Source organism: Augochlora pura, chromosome 10 (assembly GCF_028453695.1).
Source record: "Augochlora pura isolate Apur16 chromosome 10, APUR_v2.2.1, whole genome shotgun sequence".
In the NCBI taxonomy this organism is placed as follows: domain Eukaryota; kingdom Metazoa; phylum Arthropoda; class Insecta; order Hymenoptera; family Halictidae; genus Augochlora; species Augochlora pura.
Window position 1 is genome coordinate 15,424,829 of NC_135781.1, and position 26,998 is coordinate 15,451,826.

Consider the following 26,998-nt stretch of genomic DNA (forward strand, 5'->3'; position numbering starts at 1 on the left):
TATATCGCCGATCGAGAAATTAAACTCTAGGATCGTCGAATAAATTGTTCAAACAACTTAAATATTCAACTTTCCTCCATTGAGTTTAAAACCATTATTCTGCCCATTTATTTGATTAGCTGCGTTTTCCGTCTCAGTTCACGTAAATATTTAACAATAAATTGTATCATATATCTCACCTCAATGAAATGCATCTTGCTATTAATACTCGTAAAATAAGAGTCACTATTTAACATTTTCTTTCGGAATGAGGCTTCCCGTTACCTAATAGCTTTTGTTTTATTCGTTTTGTGTAATTTAGGCACATACAGATTAGCAAATTTTCTACAATTTTAGCCAGATGGCTATAACCCAGATAGCGCAAAGACGTCTTTAGGAAGTCTGGTGTACAACATTTGGCATGTCTTCAAGACAAGGTCTCGAACGTCCTACGAATGGCTTAGAAACATCCTGTGATATAAATCAACGTCTTTAAGACAATCCTTAAACGTCTAAAAGACACCTTATGGACGTGTTTAAGACGTTTTCCTGATCTTGTAGCTGATTGTTATAGTTATCTATTATCAAAAACTACGATGCTTGAATAATCGTATCCTCGATGCTCAAGTTGTCCAGTTTAGTTTATAAGCAAATTGTAACGGCAATTTACAAAGGTAATTGGGGGGAGAATTTACTGATCTTATGAACTTCTGAAAAAGCAATCTGTATAGAAAATAAATTGCTAATCGACGTGCTCCTGGCAACGTCCTATTTGTACAAACAGCGTGGAAACAAAATCCACATCGTCATTGTCATCTTCTTGTTCCATCGCCGATATTAAAATTGTATTTAAAAGCACTATTCTAATTTAATTGAAAAACATTGCAAATGTCTTAAAGATATCTTCTTTCAGAAGTTAAAACGATGCCCAATTCGGGACGTCTTTAAGAGGCCTTTTAAGTCCATTTTAAGACGTAAGTCGTTAAAACCTAACATGCTCGTAAAATGGACGTATTTAGAACGTCCACTGCTTATCGGGAGAAGTGAAAATGGTATTGCTCAATAATAAACTTGTAACGCTACCGCTACAACTTTTCAGAAAGTCGTTGCCGTTGTTTAGAAAAATTTGGGTACATACATTGAACGTTAATTAATAATTGCACCAAATTGTAAATTAGAAAACTCGACCTTTTTATTTTGAAAAAAAAATCCTGTAGAAGACAGATTACAGCAAGCACGTTCTTATTGTACGTTGACAACCGTCTGCGCGATAAATTTATGAAAAGGACATCAGCACCGGAATGGAAATTCGCGCGAAGATCGATGGCAGAACACGATAGCAGAATTATTCGTGGATATCAATTGGGAATCTTCGGGGGCGTGCGAGTTTATTTCGGCCTCGTTTTTTATTCAGGCCGGGTCGTCGACGACGTGCGACCGTCGACGATAATGTCGCGGGACGAAATTTTCAGGGGTCTATCGGCAGAGAAAATAACGAAACCGTGGCAAAAGGTGGCGCGCTGCAGGTGATGGTATAAAGGGATTATAGGTACGCGAGAACGCCTGGCAGCCTATCATAAATTTCGACGCCGTATAACGTCGGGGACGACACGGGACGTGACGAGCTTGAAGATACAGTGACGAACAGGCGGAATGCATGCGACGTAATGCGTCGACCATCAATTCGGTTTTATTTCAAGGTCGGGACGGCGCCGGATGTTCGACTGCGAATAGGAATGAAAGAGAATAGCGGAGAGAGAGTTCGGTTGCTGGTTAATGAATTCCAATAGCCTGTCCTGGTCCTTTTATCGTCGGATTTCTCACCTTTGAACCACTCGATTTTTCGGTTTGTTTTGTGGAGTAGCTACGCACTTCGTAAGTCTTCTCTGCGACAGCCAGTTTTAGTCTGGATACGGAAATTTTTATTTCAACGCTTTCATCACCGCGTCATCCATGTATTAGTGGTGAAATTATTCGCTTGAATTTGGAAACTAATTTTTACATTATTACTTTTCATTGGGCTCAACAAAAAATAAGAATGGTGGAAAATTAATTTCATATCATGTAACTTAAGTTTTCAATGTCAATTTAATGAAATGAATTTAATTTTAAGCTGTGTTTAAAATGACATAAAATGGAATATTTTTAATATTACATTTTATGAAATATAATATTTATCATTCATTCATTTGATATTATTTATTTGAAGAATGCCCAAGTCTGGTTTTAGTCGGTCATAATTATCAGCATGATAATTAGGGGTTGCGATAATTGTAATGTTCGAGTTTTGTTCCGCAACTTCCGAATACTATTGATAAGATATAATGTTACGTTGTTTATTATTAGACACTGTATATAACAGTGGGAGCTCGCATTTCTGAAATTTAATCAATGAAAACCGTAATTAAACAGTATTCCATTATCCCAATGAATGTTTTTGTAAGGTGACAAATAGTGCGAGTACGTTCGTGCAAACTCACATTTCGAGCAGTTAATCAATGGAAACTGGAATTAAATAGCACCTCGTTATCTCAATGAATGTTTTTGTTCGGCAACAAATAGTTCTCGTACTTAATGAGTATTTAATTACTAAATTAACAATTTTAAGAGTTAATGAAAATTGGAATTAAACGGAATCTCGTTATCGCGACGAATGTTTTTATTAGATAACAAATGGATGTTTCGTTTCATTGAAACGTTTGCCTCGCGGGACTTTAATTAACGAAAGAATTTGTAATCCAGTTATTACGTATACACGAAAGAAAATGATACGGTGTGTTTGCAAAAGGAAGTTAGTTCTGGAAAAATTAGTTACTCACTCGACATCGACGTTGAACGGAGAAGGTATACATGGAATGATGTGTACCAAAAATAAAGGATAGTTTTGTTTGAAATCCTAGCATGACTATCCACGTATATATAAGAACCTAATTGCATTCCAAAAATTATGTAAAAGAGTCGTATCTCGCGAAAGTGTACCACAGAGATTGAAGTTAGCACATTGCAAATATTATTTTGCACGAGTTCATTATCTCCTTCCGATTGGAGTGCTCCAAGAAGAGAACAAAAGTTCTATTTTACACAGTTTAATAACAAATGTCCATCAAAATATTGTAACGCCTGATGCGTTGATGGAGGTATGCATATTATTACATTCCACTAATGTTTAATTGTTATCCATCCAGCGACAACAACCACTACGCATTCGTTACAACGTTCAATACACGTACTTACGAGTTTCCTAACCACATTTCACTTCGTATCATTCGAGCGTTTTGATATTTACTAACGAGAGCGCAAATACTAAATAGATAAAATCATTCACTAATTTTCCCTCGAGTTCCGCCTAAAGCGAATTTCACCAACGAGCAGCCTCCGATCAACAGCATACACATTCCAACCATAATCACGTTTACAACTTCACCAAATGAACTTCATTTTATGCCCACGCCGATATAATACAACGCATCAAATACAACGTTGGCGCATAGAAAGCCATTGCACATTTCGGCGATCATGGAGTGCACCGAATAGCCTAATTACACAACGAATACCGCAACCTTCTTCCCTCCTACTCCTCCAAGGACTCGCCTAATATCCCTATTAACGTGTGAAGCGTGTAGAGGAAATTCAGATAACAGCACCCCGACAAATATCGGTGCCCCCTCAGCGAAACTCTGCAAGTAGGAGTGTCCTGTCGCTCGGTGGCGAACACTAAAACTGTTAACCCGTCGGTTTCACGACCTCGAATGGAGAACTAGAACGAGAACTAGAACAAGGAACGGCGGTCTTTGCAGGGGTCACGTCTGCGAGGCTGTTTTCGCGGGTCCTTTTCCATCTTGTTTTCCGGAACGAGCCTGTCGCAACCATGGACCGTCAGACGCGGTGGACCCTCTTCGACGATCCTGACGGAGGTTGCGGTTTGCGAGAGTGGCGACGAAGGAAACTGGAGGTGTATGCTGCTCCAGGTTCGAGGGAATGAGTTGCAGGACCGGAGGAACGGAAGAGGCGAGGAGGGATTGGAGAGCAGCCTGTGAAGAAAAGCTGCCCTAACAAAGGCGCCTTATTTCACGCCCAATGTATCCCGCCTCAGACACGATCGTTAAGATACCTATCCTAGCGAGGTGCGAGTTCCGCCACCCTTATCCGACCTCGAAACCCTCGAAAATGGCTCCCTGTTCACGGCGGAGCCCTACAGGCTGTATTCGGAGGTGACTTACCGCGGTTCGCCCCGTGAATCGCTCGACGAGATCCGCTTATTCTTCTCTCCTTAGATTTTTATTAACTAGAAGAGATACAATAGCGACCATAAATTTAACAATTTTAATATCAGTTATTACATCTGACATTTATTTATTTAGTTTACTTCGTCTTGAAATTTCGAGATGCGTGTTTCATGTTTTTAACACTTAATCGGGTTATGGTGGCCGAAGCGTTAACTTTAAACAGGTCGTCGTTAATATATGTTTATGTGGTCATTTAAAAAGTCACGCAATTCTCTATCATTAACGTGAATTTACTTGCGCATACTAATTTTGAAGTATACTATATTAACAACACAATAATTGGCGGTAATTAACAGTCCGATGATGAACTAATTTCGAACGTAAATCTGTCAAATTTAAAACTAAACTTATCGAGCTCTGAAAGCAATTAATGCGTATTCCTTTGTAACAATGACAGGGCTGAATTTATTTAGACTTTGATGAATGAAGTAATTTATTAAATCCTTTTTGAAAAACGGAGTCTTTATAGTTTCGATATTTTGAAAATAAAAAGTGAGTGGATAGTAATTTTGAATGGTACGATAGACTTTTGCGTTACTGTGATTGTGAATGAGCTGTCTAACAAGATTATCCCCCGTTTTTGCCTATTTTTAAAATATTATTATTTTTAAAATATTATTATATTTAAAATATTCGTCCACATGTTTGATTCGTTAAAATTATAATGAAGATTGCTTCATAGGTGATCGAATCAACATCACAAATCAGGTATACATTATGAAAAAGAACAGTGAAATGTTCAATTATGAATCTACATTCGCCGGTCATTTTTAGCGCTTGATACGTGTAGCATTAAACACGTCGTATAATTATAATCTAATTATGTAATTATAGCCAAACATCGGAGAATTATTAATAATTCAGTATTTTCATTAACACAATCAAATGCAGCAGTGTCATACATAAACATGCCGATCTTCGTAGAAATAAAGTTACGAATTATGTTGAACATTTTGGGACTATGAACCGTTACGGAGAATTTGCAGGCGCAGTTCTTTTCGTCTCGATCTTTTGTCCGCTAGTGTATGTATAACGCACTTTCGGGATCACGGTATCAAATACAAGGTGGATAATATCGGCTGGCACGGAGGCTCTTAATATCCCGGGGACGCATTGTCGACGAGATGCCACCGGATAAAGGGTCGTGATCTGGTGGAGGGAGAAAGAACCGGCTCTCGATGGAGGGAATTTACAGGCGGCGCTTTCTCTCTTCCGGCCAGGCCGATATTATACAAGATGACCCGCAATTCGCACCCAGCCCCGAATGGCGGCTGTCCTCGTTCCTTATGGGTTTACACTTCCTGAATGGGTCGGGCCCCCGTGTGGGGGACTTTATCGAGACACAGGGACATGCCCGTTACCGGGGCGCCGGCTTTGTGGAGGCGGTCGGGCTCGATTATGCGCGTGTTTCGACGCCACCACGCCGCGTCGGTGCGTCTGTCGTTGAAAAGCGCCCGTCCTGGCCCTGGTATCGCGGCCCGTACACGCCGCTGCACAATAACGACCCGATAATAAAAATGAAAAGCCGGTCTCGCGACGCGGGGATCCTCGTTCGCACGCTCTACAACTGTTATCTCGCCGAGAAGCGCGACACCGGCGACGGATAAACGCGGGAAAATCTTTTGAAGCTTGATACGTCACCGGTGATCATCCCCACGCTCGCGAAATAAAAGGGGACGTATGGTGCGCGAATCACGTATTACGTCATACAGCTCTCCGTTTTAAAACATCAAGCTTGCACGAGTCGTGCAGAAGAGTCTCTTTTTGTTTCGTGTTTAAATTCATTTGAAGGGTTCTCTTCGACGACTTGCAAACACTGAATGAGGTAACTCGGTGGATGCGATTCATGCGAGTAATTGCTTGAGCATGGTGTGCGCATTTCACTCTATTGATAATATCCGTATGAAGTGTTGAGGTTGTGGGTGCGAATATTGTTTTTAATCCGGTATAATTGATTGGAAGGAATTTTTAAAGAATTCCATAATTTGTACGTCGAACACAATGTCGAGGCTATCGTCTACTATATTCGTCGAAGTGCAGACACCTGTAAACTGGGATCATAAAGAAATTAATCCATGTATGATGTATTATAATTATTTCAGAATTTTTCTGTATCATTATACAATACAAAATTATTCCGTATCGATTCACATTAGTAATCTCTCTGTGTATAGATTAATACCCCTGCATCTACTATCGCTATCACTTTCTAATTATAATAAGATTTATCTACCGTCTAAAACCGTACAAAAACCGTTCGCATAATTACATTCATTACCATTGTTCTGCTACAAAAAGTATATTCATGACATTATTTAACATTTTTCATTGTAATACTGTTCTACGCTCTGCACAAATTTAATCAAACTGTGAACGTATGTTTAACAAATATACGAATTTTTAGCATCGATTACCCGTTTAGACAAACCCGATACTAGGATTCTAAATGTGAAGCCTAAGCGAGGAAAATTGCCGAGCAAAAGGAGTATCGCGTCAAGAAGCTTTGCACGTGATGTACTCCGCGACTGAGCGGAACGCGAGGCCTGCTAATAAAAATTCAATTACCTCGACAAGAATGTTTTATATCGGCGGCCACTTGAAAGTAATCGGTCCATTTGCGGCCGTTCACCGCGGGACGGGCCTGCGATGAGATGATTGGCCAAAAGCGAGAGCAAAATGACGCGTAATAACGGCGAATGGCCGTAAGTGAATACGGGCGGCTGCGTCGGCGTCGGCGTCGGCGTCGGCCGATGGTTTCCCGGAGGGAAGACGAGGCTTCAGCTCCGATGGAGATTGATGCGGATTGCATTAATCTACCTCTGTCTGGCTTGTCCTTACCACTACCACTGCCGCGGACGGTCCGTTCAGCCTAGCTTTTCACCGGACGAAGAATAATGCGGATATATTAAGCCCCGAGCATCCGTCGTGTGCTCGGCACTCCCGAAAATATATAATCCAGGAGCCCGCTGGGGGTCCAGGCCAGCTGCTCTGCTATCCCGGCGTGCCATGTTATCGGCCCTTCCTTCCGTTCGGTCAGATATTTCCGCGTTTCTACGGCTCGTGGAACGCGATTTCCTACGGTTTCCGCGCGCACCCGCGTCCATGACTCGTCGGAATTTATCGGGTCCGTTGCTTCTCTTTCAGCCGGTGAAGAAGCGGAGAAAAACGAAGACACCGGCTTGTTAAGGGGACCTGCACCGGATGCCAAAGGCGAGCGAACGTTAATTGATACCATTGCGCCTTTCATCTCAACTTTGCCGTGTTCGTACCCGATCGTTTCAGATCCACCCTCCAGCCTTCACCCTCCGAGGGGTACCGGTCATTTTCTTTTCCTTCTTGAAGCTTTTTGGAAGACGGTGCCGGAACGCGTATCAGCTCTCTGTCGCGATCCTTTGAGCGGCTCCTCAGGCCCCAAAGGCTTCGAGGAGCAACAGAAACATCAACGCGCGCGCGGCCCGATCGATCGATCGTCTACTGTCGCCCGTTTCTACGTAATTCGCTGCCTAACCACCCTATCCGGCACCAGTGGCCCGTCAAAGCGGAACAAGGTTAAGGATCGCGGTCGGAGATTCGGCAGAAGTATGAGAGATAGCGCGAAGTACCGGCGAAGTTTGTCGCAAGTTTAGATTGAGTTCAATCTCCGAGCAACGCGATCGTTGCTCCTCTGCTTTCCAGGCCACCCTTCGACCTCTGCCCCCATCTTCCCACAGGCTTATCGTCTAATATCCTACCGGGGACGGGAGCTACGAAATATCAGGGCATTCCGTGCCCAGACCCATCTTCCAGCGTCCTCTTTTTTTTTTCACAGCGCTGCTGGGTCGTCGTCCAGCGTTCTTCTTCTCGCCACGCTGACAAAGTGGTCTGCCCTCGAAATTGCACGTGACTACCCCCCTTTCTTGTACCCTCGACACATTTTTACCAGAAGATGGCTTCGCGACATCGGACGCGTTGACAAAGTTTCCACGGCAACTTCTGCAATCGCGACCCTGCGACTCGCAGGCGTCGCGAGCGTGTGGAATGGACTCCGATTTACCAGAGTCTTGCCGGAGAGCACACGCTCATGATTTATTGCCTCCGGGCGGAAGACTAAGCACGGCAGAATTCATTCTTGCCAATGGAGTTTCGGATTACAGGTGAGCGTATCGATGGGATCTCGCGTTCCGGTGTTACAACGTGATATTCGCTTTCTTTTGAGAAATATTTGTGTCTGCATGGTCATCGATCGCGGCAGACAGGAGAAATTGAAAATGACTGATCACATTTAGTACTGAAATATTCAACAAAATGTTCGACAAGATTATAGTTTAAGAGAAAACAGAGAAATCCGTGAACATAATTCAATGGATATAGATTAATACATAGTAAGATAAATAAAAAAAGGTAGTTACAATCTTTAATGCATTATTTAAACAAATAATTCTCTTCTCGAATGTTTTACGTAGCTTTCTGTTCCATAGATATCCTCTTATACTCTTCAATTTTATACAAGTTCTATAAATTTTGGCAGATTATCTATATTTCTTCATAATTGAAAAAGTTATGGTGGTTTCAAGTATTGATAAATGGATATTTAATTCTGAAATATGCATATATACGTGCCATAATATTCATAAGCTGTTACAAGTTTTATAAGTAGTTTTGTTTTTTAGATATATACAGCGTTGAATGCATCGTGTGCACAGCAGTGGAAGAAACAACTGAATAGTGTGAACAGTTTCTATGTTTTCGTATTCCGAACAGAGCGCAATAAACTCTTAATTTCATGGCCGTTATAATCGCATAGTAAAATATCTCAGCCGGCCGCAGGGCTGTTAGTGGGATCATTAGCGTGTTTTAGAGTTTGTGGTTTTGTCTACAAGCTATGGTTACCCTTATTACTCAGGATTCTACACTTTAATACACTGTAAACCGCCGATGTTATTGAGTAGAGATTACTATGGATATTAAAGCAATGAATTCGTTGAAATTATGCGTTGTAAAAAATATAAAACAATTATAAACAAAGAGAACATTACATTCATTCATATTTTCATATTTTTATCTTTTTTCATAATCATGTTCCGATGATGGTTGGATGTTCGCAAATAAAATACTGCCAAGCGATTAACAAATATTAATAGAATATTAATGTCTAGCTTTTTCATATTAAAATCGACATCGATATCGAGGCATCACTAAAATTGTTCTATCACGTCTCAAGATCATTTTTATACAAATAAAATTTAGATTTAAAAAAATTACATAGTGAAACTATTGGTATGAGTGATAAGAATCAATTTCGTAAGGATAAAAGTGCACTCTGTTACATAGAATGGAAATACTACGAACCAGAAATTTTATTTCAGATGTACAGTTCAACTAGCTTCGAGTGCAAAGGGTTAATATAAAATGTAGTGTCGTATCGTTCGCCTCGATTGGCGACTTGGATTTACGACCGTTTAACGAAGAAAGATTGTAAGTCTAACTCCGGAGAATCTGTTTATTTACACTTTGTACAGAAGTGGTCTTAGCTACAAAAGTACTCGGCTGCAGTTGTAGCTAATATCGATTATTATAACGTCGCGATTGTCTTGGATAAATGATTCTGAACTTGCTACACTCGGTACAAGAACGATTCTAAATTTACTGCACTTGATGCAAGAACGATTCTGGAGTTTAGCAATCGCACAAACTTTAAGGAAAGCTTTGTTGCTGGGAAAATTTTGTAGGGGTGGAAAAATGTCTAAAGTAGGGATAGGAAGGAATTCTGTGGTAGGGGATGGTTTAACAACGTTTGACAGGGATTTCCTCCAGGTCTGATCGTACCGTAAAAATAGCCGTTCGCGGAACGGTCGCGAGCCTACCTTGGGCCTTCAGGCCTCTGTCCGCGGAGCCCTTTGGAAATTGGCATTTGCTATTGAGGTCGAAAACGAGAGATTGTAATCCGATTAAACATGCTTCGTACGAAATATTCAAATTACTTGAAGGTTCGGTTCCTTAAAAATAGCTTTTTACCACGACTAACATCATAAACTGTAAATTGGTCCTTCTTGTTTGAAGATCTTCCTTGGGGCCCTATGCATGCCCAGGACGGAACATAAAATGTGCCTTCTTCTATTTTCTACAAAAATATTGTTCAAGTACATAAAAACTTATTGTTAAACGTAAGAATTTAGAATATCGTATCATATAATATTCATAAGATTTCAAATATGAAAAGTAACAACAAATAAAAGCAATATTTTTGCATGTATTTCTAATGATATTTTAAAATGTAGAAACCGCAGTCGCACTAGCAACGAGTCTCATTTAGAGCCAAAGCATGAATAATTGCAACGACGAGTCTCTCAGGAAAGAATTGGAATTCGGATTATTAATTCTCACAAAAATTCCACCACGCAAAACTGGTCTCCGTTTTCTGCTTCCCCGGGTCTCTGAATGCTAGCGTCCACGAGGTCTATTTTCTCAAAGCATTAGAGTAAGGAGCCTGTGTTCCGGATTGGCCCCTTTAATCATCTAACAGAGCCATTTAAGTCGCCATCAGGGCCCTTGTACCGTAAACCAGCGCCGTTGATGCAGTCCAGGCAACGAAGTTATCGATCAATTAGTCCAGAAAAGATTTTGCAACGTTGAAACGCGAATGGCCGCAGCGGGTCGTCGAATAATGAGGCACGTTATTAGATCATCGATTTTCCGTGGAGTGGATGTCGGTGACGCGGCTATCTCTTGGCAAAGCAGAGAGTTGCCGGTGTACGTCAAGCACCTAACAACGTAACGTTGTGTAATTTCAGATGCATCGTCGCAAACGAAGTTAATGTTGCGCCGCGTTGAAAGCGGTCGGGCCGGCCTGCAGGAAAATTCGCTTTCCCGCTCTAACTCCACTGGATTATTCGATCAGTCGCGACGGATTGTCGTCCCCTGATGGCTTCGTTACCTTACACGATGCCAATGAACGCCGTCAACGGGATTCCGGTACGAGCGACGAAAAACAAAGGAAATGGATATCGCGGCGGTGGTAATGGACTGTCCAAATGAACCTCGGAAGCTTTAAACTCCCCCCATCCTTGGATCGCGCGGCCAACGAATTGGAACAAACATTACTTGAGAAACGAGCGTGTGCTGCGAACGACTTTCAAAGTTTTAAGTGGAGCACGAGCTCAATGAATCGCGCAGCCACGCTTTTTCCCATAAATTCTTTGCCGGCAGTGTTTCAGATAGTTTTCGAATGACGCATGGATCGGTGGAATGCTTCTGGAAAGCTATTAGTCGTTTCTTTTACCGAGGGTAGACGTTTTCGGTAGTAATGGACATTTAATGTCGAGAATTCATTGCACCATTTGCTTGAGAAAATTCAATATTCTATGTTTATATTATAATTTGACTGGAATTTTATAGCGCAATTAATAGGCACGCGCATTTGTATTCGTGTAATGTTATAGATGGTGGACGATGGGTAGAAGATTCCTTTCTTGTGAATTTAGAGGTACAGCAAGTATGATAAAGCATATTTGTAGTATTCGCAGAACATGTTTTACTTGCGACAGAACAGCGGTAGAACGGTTCAAATAATTCATGAAGAGAAATGCGTTGCTAACAGACGAACCAGAGCTGAGAAATCATGCGTGTACATGTATTCAAATTCACGCAGAGAATGGTTCAGATGTAGCTGATGTATACCAATGTAATGTAACCAAGATAAGAGAGCGACTTCCCTTCTTGTTATTGCCCTTGTGAGTAAAGAAGGCGTATTTTATTTGCACGATAACGTGTGGACTTACGTTGCTATTCTACCTTGTCAAAAGATAAAGCATGTTGGGTAGGCAGTATTTCCACATCTACCATGTAGTCTAGATCTCCTCTGCGACTACCACTTGCTTTAGCTACGTTGATACAGAGTGTATCAAAAGTATTGTAACCCCAGGAGAAGTGGCGTTCCTGAGGACATTTGAAGGAACTTTTTTTTTAGGGAAAATGCAATCTTTGTATACGAGTTATTAATGAAAAACAGTGATCAATGAGAGGCGAGCGAGGTCACTTTCAACGTTTTGCAGCGAAGTCGAGTCAGCGAGCGGAACATTCTGCAAGGTTGGTGCATCAACATTTAGCAATTAAATGAGTGAGTTTCTTATTAATAACATTTCTCAAATGAACAAATCCTTTACGTCTATGAACAGGGTTATTTATGAATAACATAGCATCGTGAATTATTTGCTGAATTCTGTTCGGACCCGAAATTATTTAAATTAAAATGTCATTTACGTTCTCCGACGGAATTACTAAATGTTAATATTCACTGTTCGCTGTGCATAAGAATTTCATATGGCACACGCGTCGTATCATGCATACCAGAAAATTAAAGCAGCTGAAAATTAGTAAATATTTCCAAGACATTCTAAAATGAGAATAAATTGCGGTTTTTTAAAGATTATCACTGTCACATAGTAAAAAGAATTCGGAAAATTCACGCTTTGTGATTTGTTCATCCCTTTAAACGCGCTTAAACTCTGAGCGTAGCCCTATCTATATTTTAATTTCAAGAATGGATAGATATTCTAATATTTCTTAAGATACACACATTAAATATGACTCTATGGTCCGCTATGGATCGATTTTTGTTTTGTTTAAATATCTAACTACAGACAACTTGTAAGACATTTACACTTTGACATTTTAGGTTAATGGTGTTGCAAACCATCATGAATATTGTTATTGGATATCTCAGATATCTTATGTAATCAAGGGGTATACACCACCCTGTGAAAAATCTAAAATTATGTGGTGAAATGTCGACGTATTAGTATGTAATCTGAAAGCAACACGAGCTCATAAAGGGTTAAGCGAGGAATGTTATTTATGCTAGTAAAATTTACGTTATTCTCAACTAAGTATAATAACAATAGCACAAGAATGTAGATATTGCATAATCGCGACTAAATGTACGAATTTTTTAATTTCATTAATTTTTATTTTCAATTAGGTATAATAACAACAATTCAAGAATGAAGAAATTACGTAACTCCGTCAAAATGTAAGAATGTTTTAGTACCAGAGTCTTAACTCTGCTTAATTAATCTCGCTTCCTATTTGCACGATAATTAATTCGGGCAGAAACATTTTCTTATTTTGCTCGTCAATCACCATTGTACTACGTCCAGAGAAATCTCGAAATAGAACCGTATTCGATTACAATAGGGGCATTACCAACAGCGATAGCTGCAGCCATTTTGAAAGTTTCAAAACTACCGATCAATGAACAGTGCTAAAGCTGTTCACAGATCCGTAAATTTCACATTGCTTCAACTCGATTTCACTGCTGACACAATGCTACAGTTAGTGGAAAAGTTTAACACACATACTGTATTTCAAGTATGTGGTACCAACGATTACGGAGATTTATAAATGCATTAAAATTAATAAACATTCGAAATATTTATATGTGAATTGTAATACAAATTCAGCTGCATTTATTTCTGGTTCTAAATTAATATATTCAGCCTTCATAATGTTTTTGATTTTAGTCAGAAAGATCTCTGGATTTTTTGATTTTTGAGGTTGCTGGATGCAAACGTCTGCAATTAATTTTTGCAAGAATTTTCAATAATTTTGACGGCGTGAAACTAATACACGAGTTGTTTTTTTACGGTGGGAATGTGCTCTGAAAAATAAATGATATATCTTTGTAATAATATTTGTATAATAAAAATATGATTTCTAGCTGCTTTAAAATAAATGATCCATCGTTCGGCGAACAACAAGATCTCCTGGCACAATTGTTTCTCGATTACACAGCGCTAGAATTCGGCCATTATTACAGAAACGTAATGCATCGGTGCGTGGAACCGATAGAACGTCGAACACTGTAACGCATCAATTGAGGCAGACAAACCGCTTGCGAATTCCTCCTCGAAACTTTGGGATTGAGAGAGAAATCTATTTACATGGACGCCGCAATGCGAAAATACTCGAGAGCTAAAGATCGTATTACCTCGATCGCTCATTGGGTCCTTTCGCCGGCAGCCGTTCGCTAATTGTCGAATGTTTCAGGCTCCGCGGGTCCTGACATCGCGGCGGCGCGGCGTTTCATCTATTCTACGTCTGCGGGCATTTAACCAGCCGGAACGGCGGCGGACTGAATTTAGGCAGGTCCAAAGGGAGCTCCGCAGAGGCAGACGTGAAAGGAGTTAACGAAGGGTGAGAGGACGATGGGCTTGAAGAACGAGGAAGTGGAAGAAGAAGCCACCTTTCAGGAGACAGGAATGCAGTCCCTGCCAGACGCCTGGCGTTTCCTTAATTGCATTTTTATGCTCGCCCGGATTTCCGGTCCGAGAAAAAGGACGAAGCCAAAAAGGCATCGCGGGAGCGGTTGCTGGCGGGGATCGGAAAACGGAGGGCAACGAAGGGCTCGCTGGCAGCGGCGAACAGAAAGAAAGGACGGATGAAATGGCACGGCGCGAGGAGAGGAGTTTATTATCCCGCTGGAAGAGGTTCCACGGGTGTACATTAACGTATCTTGATTCAACGCGGACCGAGACAAATGAGACGCGCTATCGACGCTCTTTCGGCCCAGCTACGATCCTCCTCCGCTTCGTTAAATCGCTGCCGTGGATAATTACTTAAACAAACGCGAATTGATGCTCGGCCAGCGAGGATTAATAAACATTTTTTTTAATAAAAATATAACCGAGTATATTCAAGATCTTTTATAATTATGTTTATTTAATGTATTTGCTAACATACAGATTTTAGATACGTCAGTTTTTCTGTAGACTTTAATGAAACACGTGAAAATTTAAATTAATCGGCAAAAATTAGATATCGCAATAGTAATATTTATAAACCCGCTGTTCGAACGGGCCCTCTGCAAGTTGTTTAAACGAAATTAACTGGACCAGATCCTTTCGTGCTTCAATGCTTGGAATTCGCGTTTTAACGACAAAGTGATACGTACAGTGCAATCTGTATAATACACTTTTAATAACTTGGAGAACAATTATATCATTCTACGAGCTTTAATAGTACTTCATATCTTCAAGAGATTCGTACATCTATATATTACATGTTATTATGACATATTGTATTCAGCTTGTAAATGAAAATGGACAATCTGGGAGGCATAAAACGAGACACAAGGCTTGAATAATCATATCTCTTGTTTCCAAACGGTCTATTCTTGTTTACAAGCCAATGGACAATTACTATATTGATTAATTTACTATGCTGACATGTCGGTTAAATATAACAATGTTCCTTTTCGTATAATACAATTATTAAGCTCCAGTGCAAGTCTTGTTTCTACTAATAAACACTCTCACACTTGATCTAGTGCAAAACAGTGTTACGTAACACTTATAAGAATTGAAAGCTCTGAAAAAGTATTGTAAGAGCCTATTGAATTCTAAAAGTTTATTTGTGAAAAAACACGTAAGACATAAACCATACCGAATCTCCAGTTTGAAAGAAATACACTAACCAAAGTTTTCAATTATTAAGTATTCTGTTCCGTCCTGAGCATAGGGCCCCAAGAACGTCATTCAGACAAGGAAGGCCAATTTACAGTTTATGATGCTAGTAGTGGTAAAAGGCTATTTTTGAGGAATCGATTCATCAAGTAATTTTAATATTTCGCGCGACGCATGGTAATCGGTTTACAATCCCTTGTTCTCGGTCTCAATAGCGAACGCTGGCATCATAAACCTCGGGAATTTCCAAAGGGCTTCGCGGACAGAGGCCCAAGCCCGGCTCGCGACCGTTCCGCGAATTTATTCCGAAATTTTTACGGTAAATTCAGACCTGGAGGAAATCCCTGTCAAACGCTGCTAAAACATCCCCTACCACAGAGTTCCTTCCTATCCCTACTTTAGACATTTTTCCACTTCCACCAAATTCCTCCTGCGACCGAGCTTTCGTAAAAGCTATTACGACAACGAAACATCAGAATCGTTTTAGCAACAAGTGCAGCAAGTTAGAATCGTTTTTGCAACAAGTGCAGCCAGTTTAGAATCGTTTTTACATCGAAGACAGCCAGTTTAGAATCGTTCTTGCACCGAGGTAGCAAGATCAAAGAATCATTTCACTACTGTGAATCGCGACGTCAATTATATCGAGATTAGCTACAACTGCAGCCAAGTCCTTTGTAACTAAGATCACTTCTGTACAAAGTGTAAATAAACGGATTCTCCGGAGTTAGGCTTACAACCTTTCTTCGTTAACCGGTCGTAAATCTAAGTCGTCAACGAGGCGAACGATACGACACAACATATTCTTAATGTATTAAAACAGCAACAGATTGCGATAAGTTTGAAATAATAATTAAGTGCTTGAAGCAACAAAATAATTCGAGATTGAAGTGGCCGGTGTCGTGCTTCTATATGGAACATTGTTCCCGAAACAATTTCGGCCGTTTGCTAACAGCGACTAACAAGAGGCCGGGACAGCGAAAACTAATTACAGAAGTGTTCCGGGAATCTAATTTCGATATTAACGGGAAGTGGATTCGAGCGGGTGGTAGCAATCGACGAAAGCGGATCGGTTCAACCTTTCGAAAATCTCGTTTGAAAGATTAACGAGCCGGGACGGGACTGTCGGCAATTTCAAACACCGCTGCTGAAAGATCTCGGGGACGAAGGAAGTGGACGCGTGAACAAGAAAGAGAGTCGAGGAATTCTGGTCCGTTGAACAATCGCAACGGAGCCCCCGTAACTATCGCCGAGAAGCTTCGAATCGTCTATCCAAGTTGTTCCTTCTTGTTCGATTGCGTTTGCCCGTCTACTGCAAGTCTTAATTCACTAAGAACGGAATGCTCAGCCCGCGCATTGTTCCGTTCAAGAAATATAATTACTACCTCCTGCGATTCCGCTCTGTTCGATCGTCAGACAATTTTCCTTTTCCTAAACTCCAGTACACTTTATCTTCATTGATAATTTAATATTGCATTGAGTAATTGTGATATTGACGTGTAGACCGAGCATTTTCGCGCGAAATAAAAACTGTTTTCATCAGATCAAAGTACAATTCTAGTATACTTTATCTTCATTAATGATTTAATATTATATTAACCCTTTGCACTCGAGTGGTGACTCTAAGGCACCACTAAAATTATTGTATATCATCCCAAAATAATTGTTGCAACAATAAGGTTTAGATTTAAAAAATTGTCAAGTAGTAAAACTGTTGGTAGGAGTCACAAAAATGAATTTTGTATGCATAAAAATTTATTTTGTTAAATAGAATGGAAATACCACGAACCAGAAAAATTATTTCAAATTTACAGTTAAAATGGCTCCGAGTGCAAAGGGTTAAGTAATTGTAATAGTGATGAGTAGACTGGATTTTCGTGCAAAAATAATACTTGTCTCCATCAGTTTCAAGAAGTGGAAATAGAATAAGATTGTATCGCTTTTCGTAATAGTTTTAATTATATAAAAGTAACATTTCTATATCATTTTACTCTTCTGCTGTTCTTCAGATTTTCATTCACATTATCGTTTTTTCTCATAAATGCATAACGTCTGCTGTCTAGTGATAAGCTAAGAAAACATTTTTTACATTTATTAGGATATAGATAGCCTGCAATCTTCATTAACATTTTGACTACTACGTCGCCTACGTATGACGAAAATATTTGCTTACATTCGAAAAATGATTATTACGCCAATCTATTAAGTGTTTCTAATTTTGTTACCACCCACAAAACGCGAGAATGTTAAAAAGTGACCACTGGCGTATAACATAACTTTTCAATTTTGATTTAATTAAATTAAATACTTTGAAAGTATTTCAAAGTTTGAATACCAAAAATCTGAGTTAAAACGTTGAAAAGGCGGCATATAACCAATTATTTACTCACGCCATTTTAGCTAATGATGTTAATGCTTCATTTACCAGAAAATGAAGTTCAAGTAAATATTATATCTGTTATTTCCAGGCAAGTGCCATAATTTAAAAGTTGGCCAATATTTTGTTTCCATCGAAGTAAATAAATTGAGAGCCGTTTCAACTCGCGGTCAAATGAGCTCGGTTTTTCCACAGTACTTTTAACGCGACTAATTTTTATGCCGCCCTCTAATAGGAACTTATTTTAACAGGTTTTTCAATTACGTCTGCTAAAACGCAGTTCCCATTTACAGCGGTAGCCGACAAGCTTCCAGCGTTCCTGGAAAATGGTGTTTTAAATATTCGAGTTAATTACATTAAATCGTGTTTAACAGTATTAGCAGTATTTTTAACAATTCTACACAATCTGGCAAAGCAATCATGCTGTACCATAACGAAGAGATTCGTAAAGCGATCAATTTCTCCGTAATAATCGGCGTGACTTTAATTCTCGTGAGCCAGTTCTAACGACGCGAATTTGCAGAAAAATCCAGTCTGTCGATCACAATGTTCGTAAAAAGGTAACGACCAGCGACGCGACAACTATTCGACGACTTCATTCTGTCGTTCCATCATAATCGAAAGACGAATGGGTCGTGATTCTCCTTAAGGCGGCTCGATAGCTCGCCGGAGCTCGATAACAGGTTCGAAAGACAAAGGGGGTTCGACGAGGGTCTAGGAACTAAAAGACGAGAATTTCGACCGGTCGGACAAATATACCGGGGGAACGATGGGGTAAGGGGCTGGCCGTGTAACTGCCGGAAATAAGTTCGAACGGGCTTGTAGCATCGGCCATTCGTTCCTTCTGTCCGAGCCCCTTTTCACGGGTCCGGATTTATTGAAATTTTATGCGGTATCCCAATGAGGTCCGACTCGGAAGTTTTATCAACGGCTCTAGGTGGCCGGACCTTATATTACTACGTGCAGAAACGTGGCGGCCGAGCAGGGGGATGGAGAGCAGTTCGATTTCGCCTTCACGAAGACGATCCTCTCGCTTATTCCGCTTCCCCGCGATTTCGAGTAGGGCTCCGACGGAATATCTCAGTTCGCCGGGATAAAAGAAATTCCGAAGTGGAAGGGCGCCGAATGATCGGCTCATGTTTAAAAGCAAAGGCATAAAAATATCCCGGGGAAAATGGCGGACAGTTACGGGGACGAATATAAATCGCGGATATTTCTCATCTTTGTCCGGTGGATATTAGATCCGCCGTCACAGTTTGACGCGAGGCCTCCTTCTTTTTTATTCGGCGCTCGTTTAGACGATTTTGGCTGGAACGAGGATCTGTCATACGACTTCTCTATAAAACTAGACGCGTCCTCTACTGCAGGCGGTTTCCGGAAATGTGGACGTATATCGGGCTCAAAATGTTTCATGTGCATGGTCATGAATGTGTTCACGATATAGTTAGTTCTTATTGAAAATAAGAGACAAGAAATGCATGACGAATCTTTGTGCAACAGAAAATATCTTCCTCGTTTGGAACAAAAATGAGTCGGATAGAAATTTCTTTATTTCTTTAATGATTTAAATCAGGTGGAAATAATGTGTACATGTGCTTAAGTTCTTTTAATGTTCTTATTGTTTTAAATTTGAATTATCCATTTTTGTCACAAATGCATAAACTCCGCACTCTAATGATCAGAATTGAATGTATCGTTATCTCGTGTTTGGTCTTCTTGAGACCGAACAGAAGATATTGTCCATAAGTTCTTTAAATTCTTTAGTTTATATATTGTTTCTTATTTACAATTTCAACATAGATAATTTGTAGCTTGTCTAAGAGTTAAAAATTGTCTTCCTATATGAACAATTTCAGAAGGCTTCCGAAATGCTAATATCAAGGAAATGCAATGCATTATTTTATTTTTCTTATTTGGAACCGTTCATTCTGGTTTCTCCATTTATGCCTAAATCCGTACAAAACTTATATTTACAATCATAAGTACGTCCACATTTTATGAAGCATCCTGTAAAGAACGTGCTAGATTTCCACTTACAAGAAGAGAGTTACAGAACCGCTCCGATAACGTTAAAAAAATATAGTTTCAAAAGCAAGTTGAATGTCGATCTGTTCAAAGTCATCGTCGTCTTGCGGTCTCGCTAAACGGATCAGAAATCAGTATCGATTCGAAATCAGTCGAGGTAATTCCGTTCTTCGGTAACTTCGGCGCTAACAAGCTACTATTTCAAAGATCTACACCGTTCCGCGTATCGGGTTTGTCGTGCAGTTTCATCGTCTAGCGATCGACTTGTCACAGCATTAATCCGCCGCACAAAGACTATTAATTCCTGGCTGGGAGTATCTCGTTCCCGACAATTTGTCAGCGTCTCTCCCGTAAGACTTCTCCGTGCTGTCATTAAAGCATCGATCGAGGAGCGACGGAACCTTCCGAGAAACCTGATAACTCCGTCACGGTATCAGGGACACCTGGAACATCGGTATTCCAGGCACCGCGTGGACTACGTATAGCGACTAAGGGGACATAGCAACGTCCCAATCCCAGAAAACACGGGATGGAACAGTAATCCCGCCCCCCGATTCGAATGCACCCGGCGTTCATAAGCCGAAAGTTCCCGGAAAGATTACCCCATGGGCGTCACCGTTCGGAAGAATCGAACGCCGCTGCGGTCACGTCGGCCATTCTGTTTGACGACGAACGTGATCCGTTTAATGCCCGGCCATCGAAATGAACGCTACTCACCCTAGGTTATGGTTGTCCGAATTGTCCGGCGCGTCCTCCGTCACGGAATCTTGGGTGAGGGGACCTTGAGTGACGTCAACCCCCATGCTGCCTAGATCCAACGTGGCGTATGTTCTGCGTGCTTGCACTCTCGTGCCACCCCCGCCGCCGCCGGTCACTTCGCCGCCCCTGTCACCACCGGTCACCTCGCCGCTTCTGCCACCGTTGCTGACTAGTTCTTGATAGAGCTCATCGTACAGCGAGCTGCCGTTCCCGTTGCTGTTCAAAGCATCGTCCAGTCGGGCTGGGTCCAAATGATAGTTTGGATTCTCGAACGAGAGCAAACCGTTCTCTGAAAGATTCAAATAATATTCTTTGAAATTCATTCTTCCTTTATACAGCCTTGAGGTCATCGAAAGCAGAGTACAATACAAAGGCAAGCTTAGTGGTGATTGGTGATTAGTAGAATGTACAGTACTGTTTATAAGTATTCAGGCATTGCGTACATGTTTTGAGTCGTGCGATTTTGAAAATAATTTTTCGATAGACACGCTCGGAAGACGAATTAATGTTGCATTGTTTGCTATGTTGCAAATATTACGAGTGAGATAGACAACTGTTAGGTCATCAGATGTCTATCGTATTTTGAAAAACAGATCTCAACATCGTTGAAGTGCTTTATTTTATTGGTATTGCGACATTATTTTAATTCTAGTCTTTAAAACTAGTCCACATTATAGACTGTTAAGAAAATATCAAAATGTTTAGATCGTTTTATTTGTTGTTTTGTTTGATTTCATAAATATTATTAGCGTTTTCTATATAGCTTATTTTTTATTCAGAGACAGATTAAGGTTGGAACTCCTGGTGCTTAACTTCTCTTGTAATTACAACTGTATTTGTGACATAGCGATATTTATCAGTCTATATTTTCAAATACATTTGTCATTTTTAATAACTCTATGCAATAATTCCATTTTACAATTGTAATATTAACTGCATATATTATTGCAAGACAAGAGTAGTATGCTCTATTCTTTGTCACCATCTTATATCCTTTGAAACAGTAAAATATATCTATAGTAACAGTTAAACATGTCTAAATACTTATAAACAGCCACATAGGCATGATAGTTTCGAATGTGCTGATGTCAGAGAAAGCATGATTTGACTTTAACGTTAGAGAAATATGTCCCATTAAAGTCGCCGCAATTGCAGTGGATGTAAATTTTACACATTTATGCAACTAATAATACACTAACGAAATTTTAGACTGAAACGCGCAGAGAGATGGAAAACCTAAAGTATACAAAATTATACTGAATTTACAAGAAACGTCTATGAATTCTATAACTTGTAGATATTATCAACTATTAAACATTATTTTCAAAATTATATCTAGGACAAAGGTACGCAATTCTTTAAGGAAGCCTGTTTATAATTACTGTCTAAACTTGAATGGTCTCCGGTACATTAAATTTCTATTCCAATGAAATAAAGTTCGCGACACTGTTTCTCCATCGAAACGGTAAAAACTCTTACAATATCTCCAATAAAAAGCAAAAGAAAGGCGATTATATACGCATTAACTCGCTCGTGAGATCGATCATCAAAAACAAAGTATCCATTTCAATCCATAGAACCCATCTCGTCGCACGATCCATCATCCGACGCATCGAAAATAAAACAAAACATTTCCTCAGGCATTACTACGTTTTACCCGCGGTAATATCTTCTATTCAATGCCCTGTAACCCACTGTTTTATCCTCGATAGTAATAAAAGCATCGTGAATCATCGTCGCAATACTCGCTCGAGACCTTGCCGTTACGGACTAGTACGCTCTCGCCCGGCCTGCGATTGATGTATCTACTTGGTGCTGGATCTACTATACTCGGCGGGACATGGGATGCCGTTGGCGTTGGTGCATCGCGGTAGAATCCATACGCTCGAGAAGGAAACGCGGAGAAAAACGGAGAGGGTCAAGGTTCACGACTCGTAACAGACCGGGGATAGGTGTAGTCAACGTCGACGAAGGGAAAGCGTGAGACGCCGGCACCGGGGGCTCTTTAGTCGTTTTACGAGCGACCGTAGAGAGGCTCGCCAGCCGCTGCCTACGAAAAAGCGACGGAACGCGTCGCGAAATATAACCTGGCCGATCGATAGCCTCGCCGGTGCCGTTCGTGGAAAGGTGTGCTCGACTTTTACGATAACGAAAACGTCATAGCGCCGGTCCTAGACGCATCAAGATACAGCCCCAGACGGAAATAAATGAACAGGACGAAAATAAGGGAGGCCTTCGGGATCGTAAACACGGGAAGTAGGCGGGTCTGAAGCGGATCAATCGCGCGGAGTCTCGCGAGCTGGAGCCTGGCAAAAGTTTCCAAGTCGGAAACGAACCGGCGCGGCGACGGCGGATCGATCGCAAGAGATTGAAAGTTGCTGGAGGAAGCGGAGAATATAATTGCAACGCGTGTGACACAGGTACACCCAGCAGAGGTTGTGATCGTGGTCTACTCACTGATGCTCCTGAACAAGACGGCTGTCGCTAGAATCAGGTTCCACAGAACCCGACAGAACGCGTCCATGCCGACGCGTCGCCGGTCATATTGTTAGAAGAGATCGCCCCGCCACGATAATCGGGAAACGACGCCAACAGCACTTATCGACAAGCTATTGGCACGTATATACACCCGGAGGACACACGTTCAGGGAGATAGGCTCGAAGAACGAGCGTGTGCGAGTCTCGAGTTGAATCTCCTTGGCCTCCTTTGTCCCTTCCTTCCTTTCTTCCTTCCTTCCTTCCTTTTGCCTATCCTTGACACTCCTATCTTTTCTCGGTCTATCTATCTCGTTTCTACTCTCTGTATTGATTCAACCGTAAGCTTTAAAGCTTCGTGCTTCGAGAAGTCGCCGGCTCTCTCGGCCGAAGTGACAGCCTGTGCGTCCCGTACGGTATCGTCGACGGAAAATATTTTACTACACACCTATCCGTTTCTCGTTCCGACCTGCGTGGATTAGATTTGTTCGGTTGATAGTAGCATTTTCGTTTCGCGACCGGAATTTTTGGATGTTGCGAAGTATGGCGAAATAATTAGGAATTAATCATTTCGTTGTAATAATGTCATTAATAATTGATGTCGATTTCAAAATAATCTTTTCTATAAAAACTGTCACAATTCGTACTCATTAACCATTACCAACACTCAACAACTATTGGAAATATGTTTCTGAAGCTTAATATTGTATATGAATTATTATTTGTTTTACGCCTTCCTTGTAACCAGAATTTTAATAAACCATAAAAATTATCTACATTGATTGCAAGATACAGGCTTAATGATCTGTTTAATACTCAGACGGCGAGATTTCATTTGGACCCATAACATAAATATTGTTACATGATACAGTTTTCGACAATCAATTTTAATTTTTCACATGCTTCATTAAAGTTTATAGAAACTAGAAAAAGTAGTTTGGAAAATATGTCGATAGAATTTGATAAATAAGATGATAAATGATTCTAAACATTTTCAGTTACAGTTTCGTCAAAAATCAATTTCATTGATTTGCAATTGATTTATTTATTTTTCCCATAAGTGCAGAAAAAAATTAAACTACACTTGAACACATTCCGCGAATTACGTGCACTAGAAAGTAGTTGTGTTAGCTTGCACATATATTTGATTATTTATTTTTATATCGTCCTTAATTTTTTAAATTTCGCTCCGTGAACAAAGACCGATAAGAGAGTCGACGGAATGACCAGTTGATTAAAACTCTTTCTCCCAGACAGAGCTCATAATTCGATAGGATTTTTATGTGGCTTCGGGAAACAGAGGACCCAGTGTCGATGGCAGGGTCCATTAGCCGATCGAATCAGCTCAATGAAACCTGTTTCCGCGTCCCTTTGACGCCACTTCTTTCTCGTAAATCGATGTTTGTTGCGACCCTCGCCACTTTCACCGTCCATCGAACCCTGTGATTCGAGTCATATTCCCGCAAAGAATAAAAGGCTGATCGGCTTTCTTTCCGACTTTCTTTCCGACTTTCTTTAACGCTAGGACGATACAGAGTCTCTCTATTCCTATCGTTTTGGTATATTTCTCAAATTTTTACAAAGCTTGTACTCGTTCACGTGTGATTCGGTGGACAATATTTTTAAACTTCAAAGTAACACGAATTTAATGGTAGTAGTTCCATTTCGATTATCTGATGCTGTACAATTGTAATTCGATCTTTTTATATCTCTTATTTTTCGTGAATGGCTTATAATTTTCAATACTATATTTATCTCCGTACATATGGTACATTCTTCATTGCCAATACACTTTTGATAGACTATTAAAAATAGTCCGATTATATACCGATATATACCGATTCATTAGCTTTAAATTGTGGGATGAACCTAATAACGCGATTCGTTAAAAATTTGTTCGGATAATTCTTAACTCGAATAATTTATTAATGAAAATCTTATTCGAATGAATTCTTGTTCGAATAAATTTCTATCTAAATAAATTTGTATCCGATTGAACATTTAATTCGATAGTATGGAATAGAATTTTATTTGCCAGTTGTTAACTGTTACTCGCCATTCGGATAGAATTCTGTCGAACTCTGTATGAACACGGTGATGATCCAATTTTTAGTAATGGAAGCGATATCTTATGCAGCACCGAGCAGCAGCAATCTAATATTTCGTTCCACAGCAGATGGCTTCTAATTATCCCGGAAGCGGAAGAAAGTTTGGCAATCGGGGAAATATTCGAGGGGATGAATCACCGGCAGGGGACTCCGGCGGCGACGAAATTGGCTCGCGTCGTTGTCCAGTCGTGTTATATGTGTCCAAGAGTCGATAAAGTTTGCGCCGCTCCTCGGGCACGGTTCCTCAAATGCATCTCGTTATTTCAACCGGAAGCAGCCCGATGGGACAGCTGGGAACTTGGAAGTTCGTCGCGGAGTAGCGGCTGAAACCTCGGCGCGAAGTTTACCCGCTGTCGCCGGGAACCAGAGGAAAAGTTGTGTCGAAAAGAAGAGGCTCCAAGCACCCTTTAAAACCGTGGCACGGCGGCGCTTGTCGATAATCCATTAGCTGGTTTCCGTGTCGGTCTAATGATACCGAGGAAAGATGCCGGAGGAATCGAATGAACCGAGGAACACCGGATATCGGGGAACTTCTCTGGCCCCGGTATGAATAACAAATTCGTTGAATGTTCCATTATGCGGTTTTTATGACAGAATATGTGTTCCGAGAAATCCTCGAATAATTGAACGGGTTCTCGTCTCGATGATCGATAACGAGTTTAGAAAGCTGACGATGAATTAGAGGATGAAAGGCATGGAATTCGGTAGGGCGAGGCACAGATTATCAGAGGAATTGTGGGTCGATAACAGATGCGGAAATCAATGGTAAATTCGCGTTCAAAGATTCAAGAACAGACATGGGGATTGGAAGATTAAAGACAAGTTAAAGCACAAAGAATCTAAAATTACAAGCAAGATATTACAATTATTGGAATAATCGAACGGAGATCCCATTTCGAGTGATCAGAGGTTGAAGACAAGTAAATGAACAAAGCGTATAGAACCGGCAATAACGAATTCAAGGGAGATTTTGAAAGGCAGCGGAAACGTTAAGGGATCGGATAAGGTGCCCATTATTGGGTGAAACGAGCTAAAGAATCTAAAGCCGAGGATCAAGAGATTAGGATAATGTGGGAAATGGCGAATGTGGGTCAGGCGAGGTTAGAGAATTCTTAACGGATTCTAGAATTACAATTTCTAATAAAAGATTAACGAGATTTCTAATAATAAACTCTCAAGTATGAATATTGTTCTATTCCTTTAAATCGGAATCAAATTCTATTCTTTCATCACCGATGTTTAAACATTAATGTAGATGTAAATACACAATAAACATAAAGTTTCTTTTACTTGTAAGATATTAATACGATTGAAAATCTAATCATTAGGATCGTAAAGTAAACGGTACGGTAAGGGGTTAAAGGAGCGACTGCTTGAATTCAATTTATCAATTTACCTAGCAATTCCGCAAAATATTTAATTTCCAAGTTATTAGAAAGCTTCCCGTCACTGCGAAGAGCAACCCTAAGTGATATTTAATTAATGCGTTATCGAGGGACACGTTAACCTGCTTGGAAGGCCTGAAAGATTTCGTTAATTCCGAAGGGAGGTCGT

At 40.5% G+C, this 26,998-nt stretch overlaps 1 protein-coding gene across 7 annotated transcripts in view; it reads right to left on the bottom strand.

Moving 5' to 3' along the window:
- Positions 1-26,998, bottom strand: part of LOC144475568 (protein Fe65 homolog) — a 290,011-nt gene that overhangs the window by 85,235 nt on the left and 177,778 nt on the right. For all 7 annotated transcript variants that reach the window (XM_078191582.1, XM_078191587.1, XM_078191583.1 and 4 more), the window contains one exon: positions 20,820-21,150. In XM_078191582.1, the coding sequence (XP_078047708.1) occupies positions 20,820-21,150 (331 nt within the window). The remainder of the gene's footprint in view (positions 1-20,819; positions 21,151-26,998) is intronic.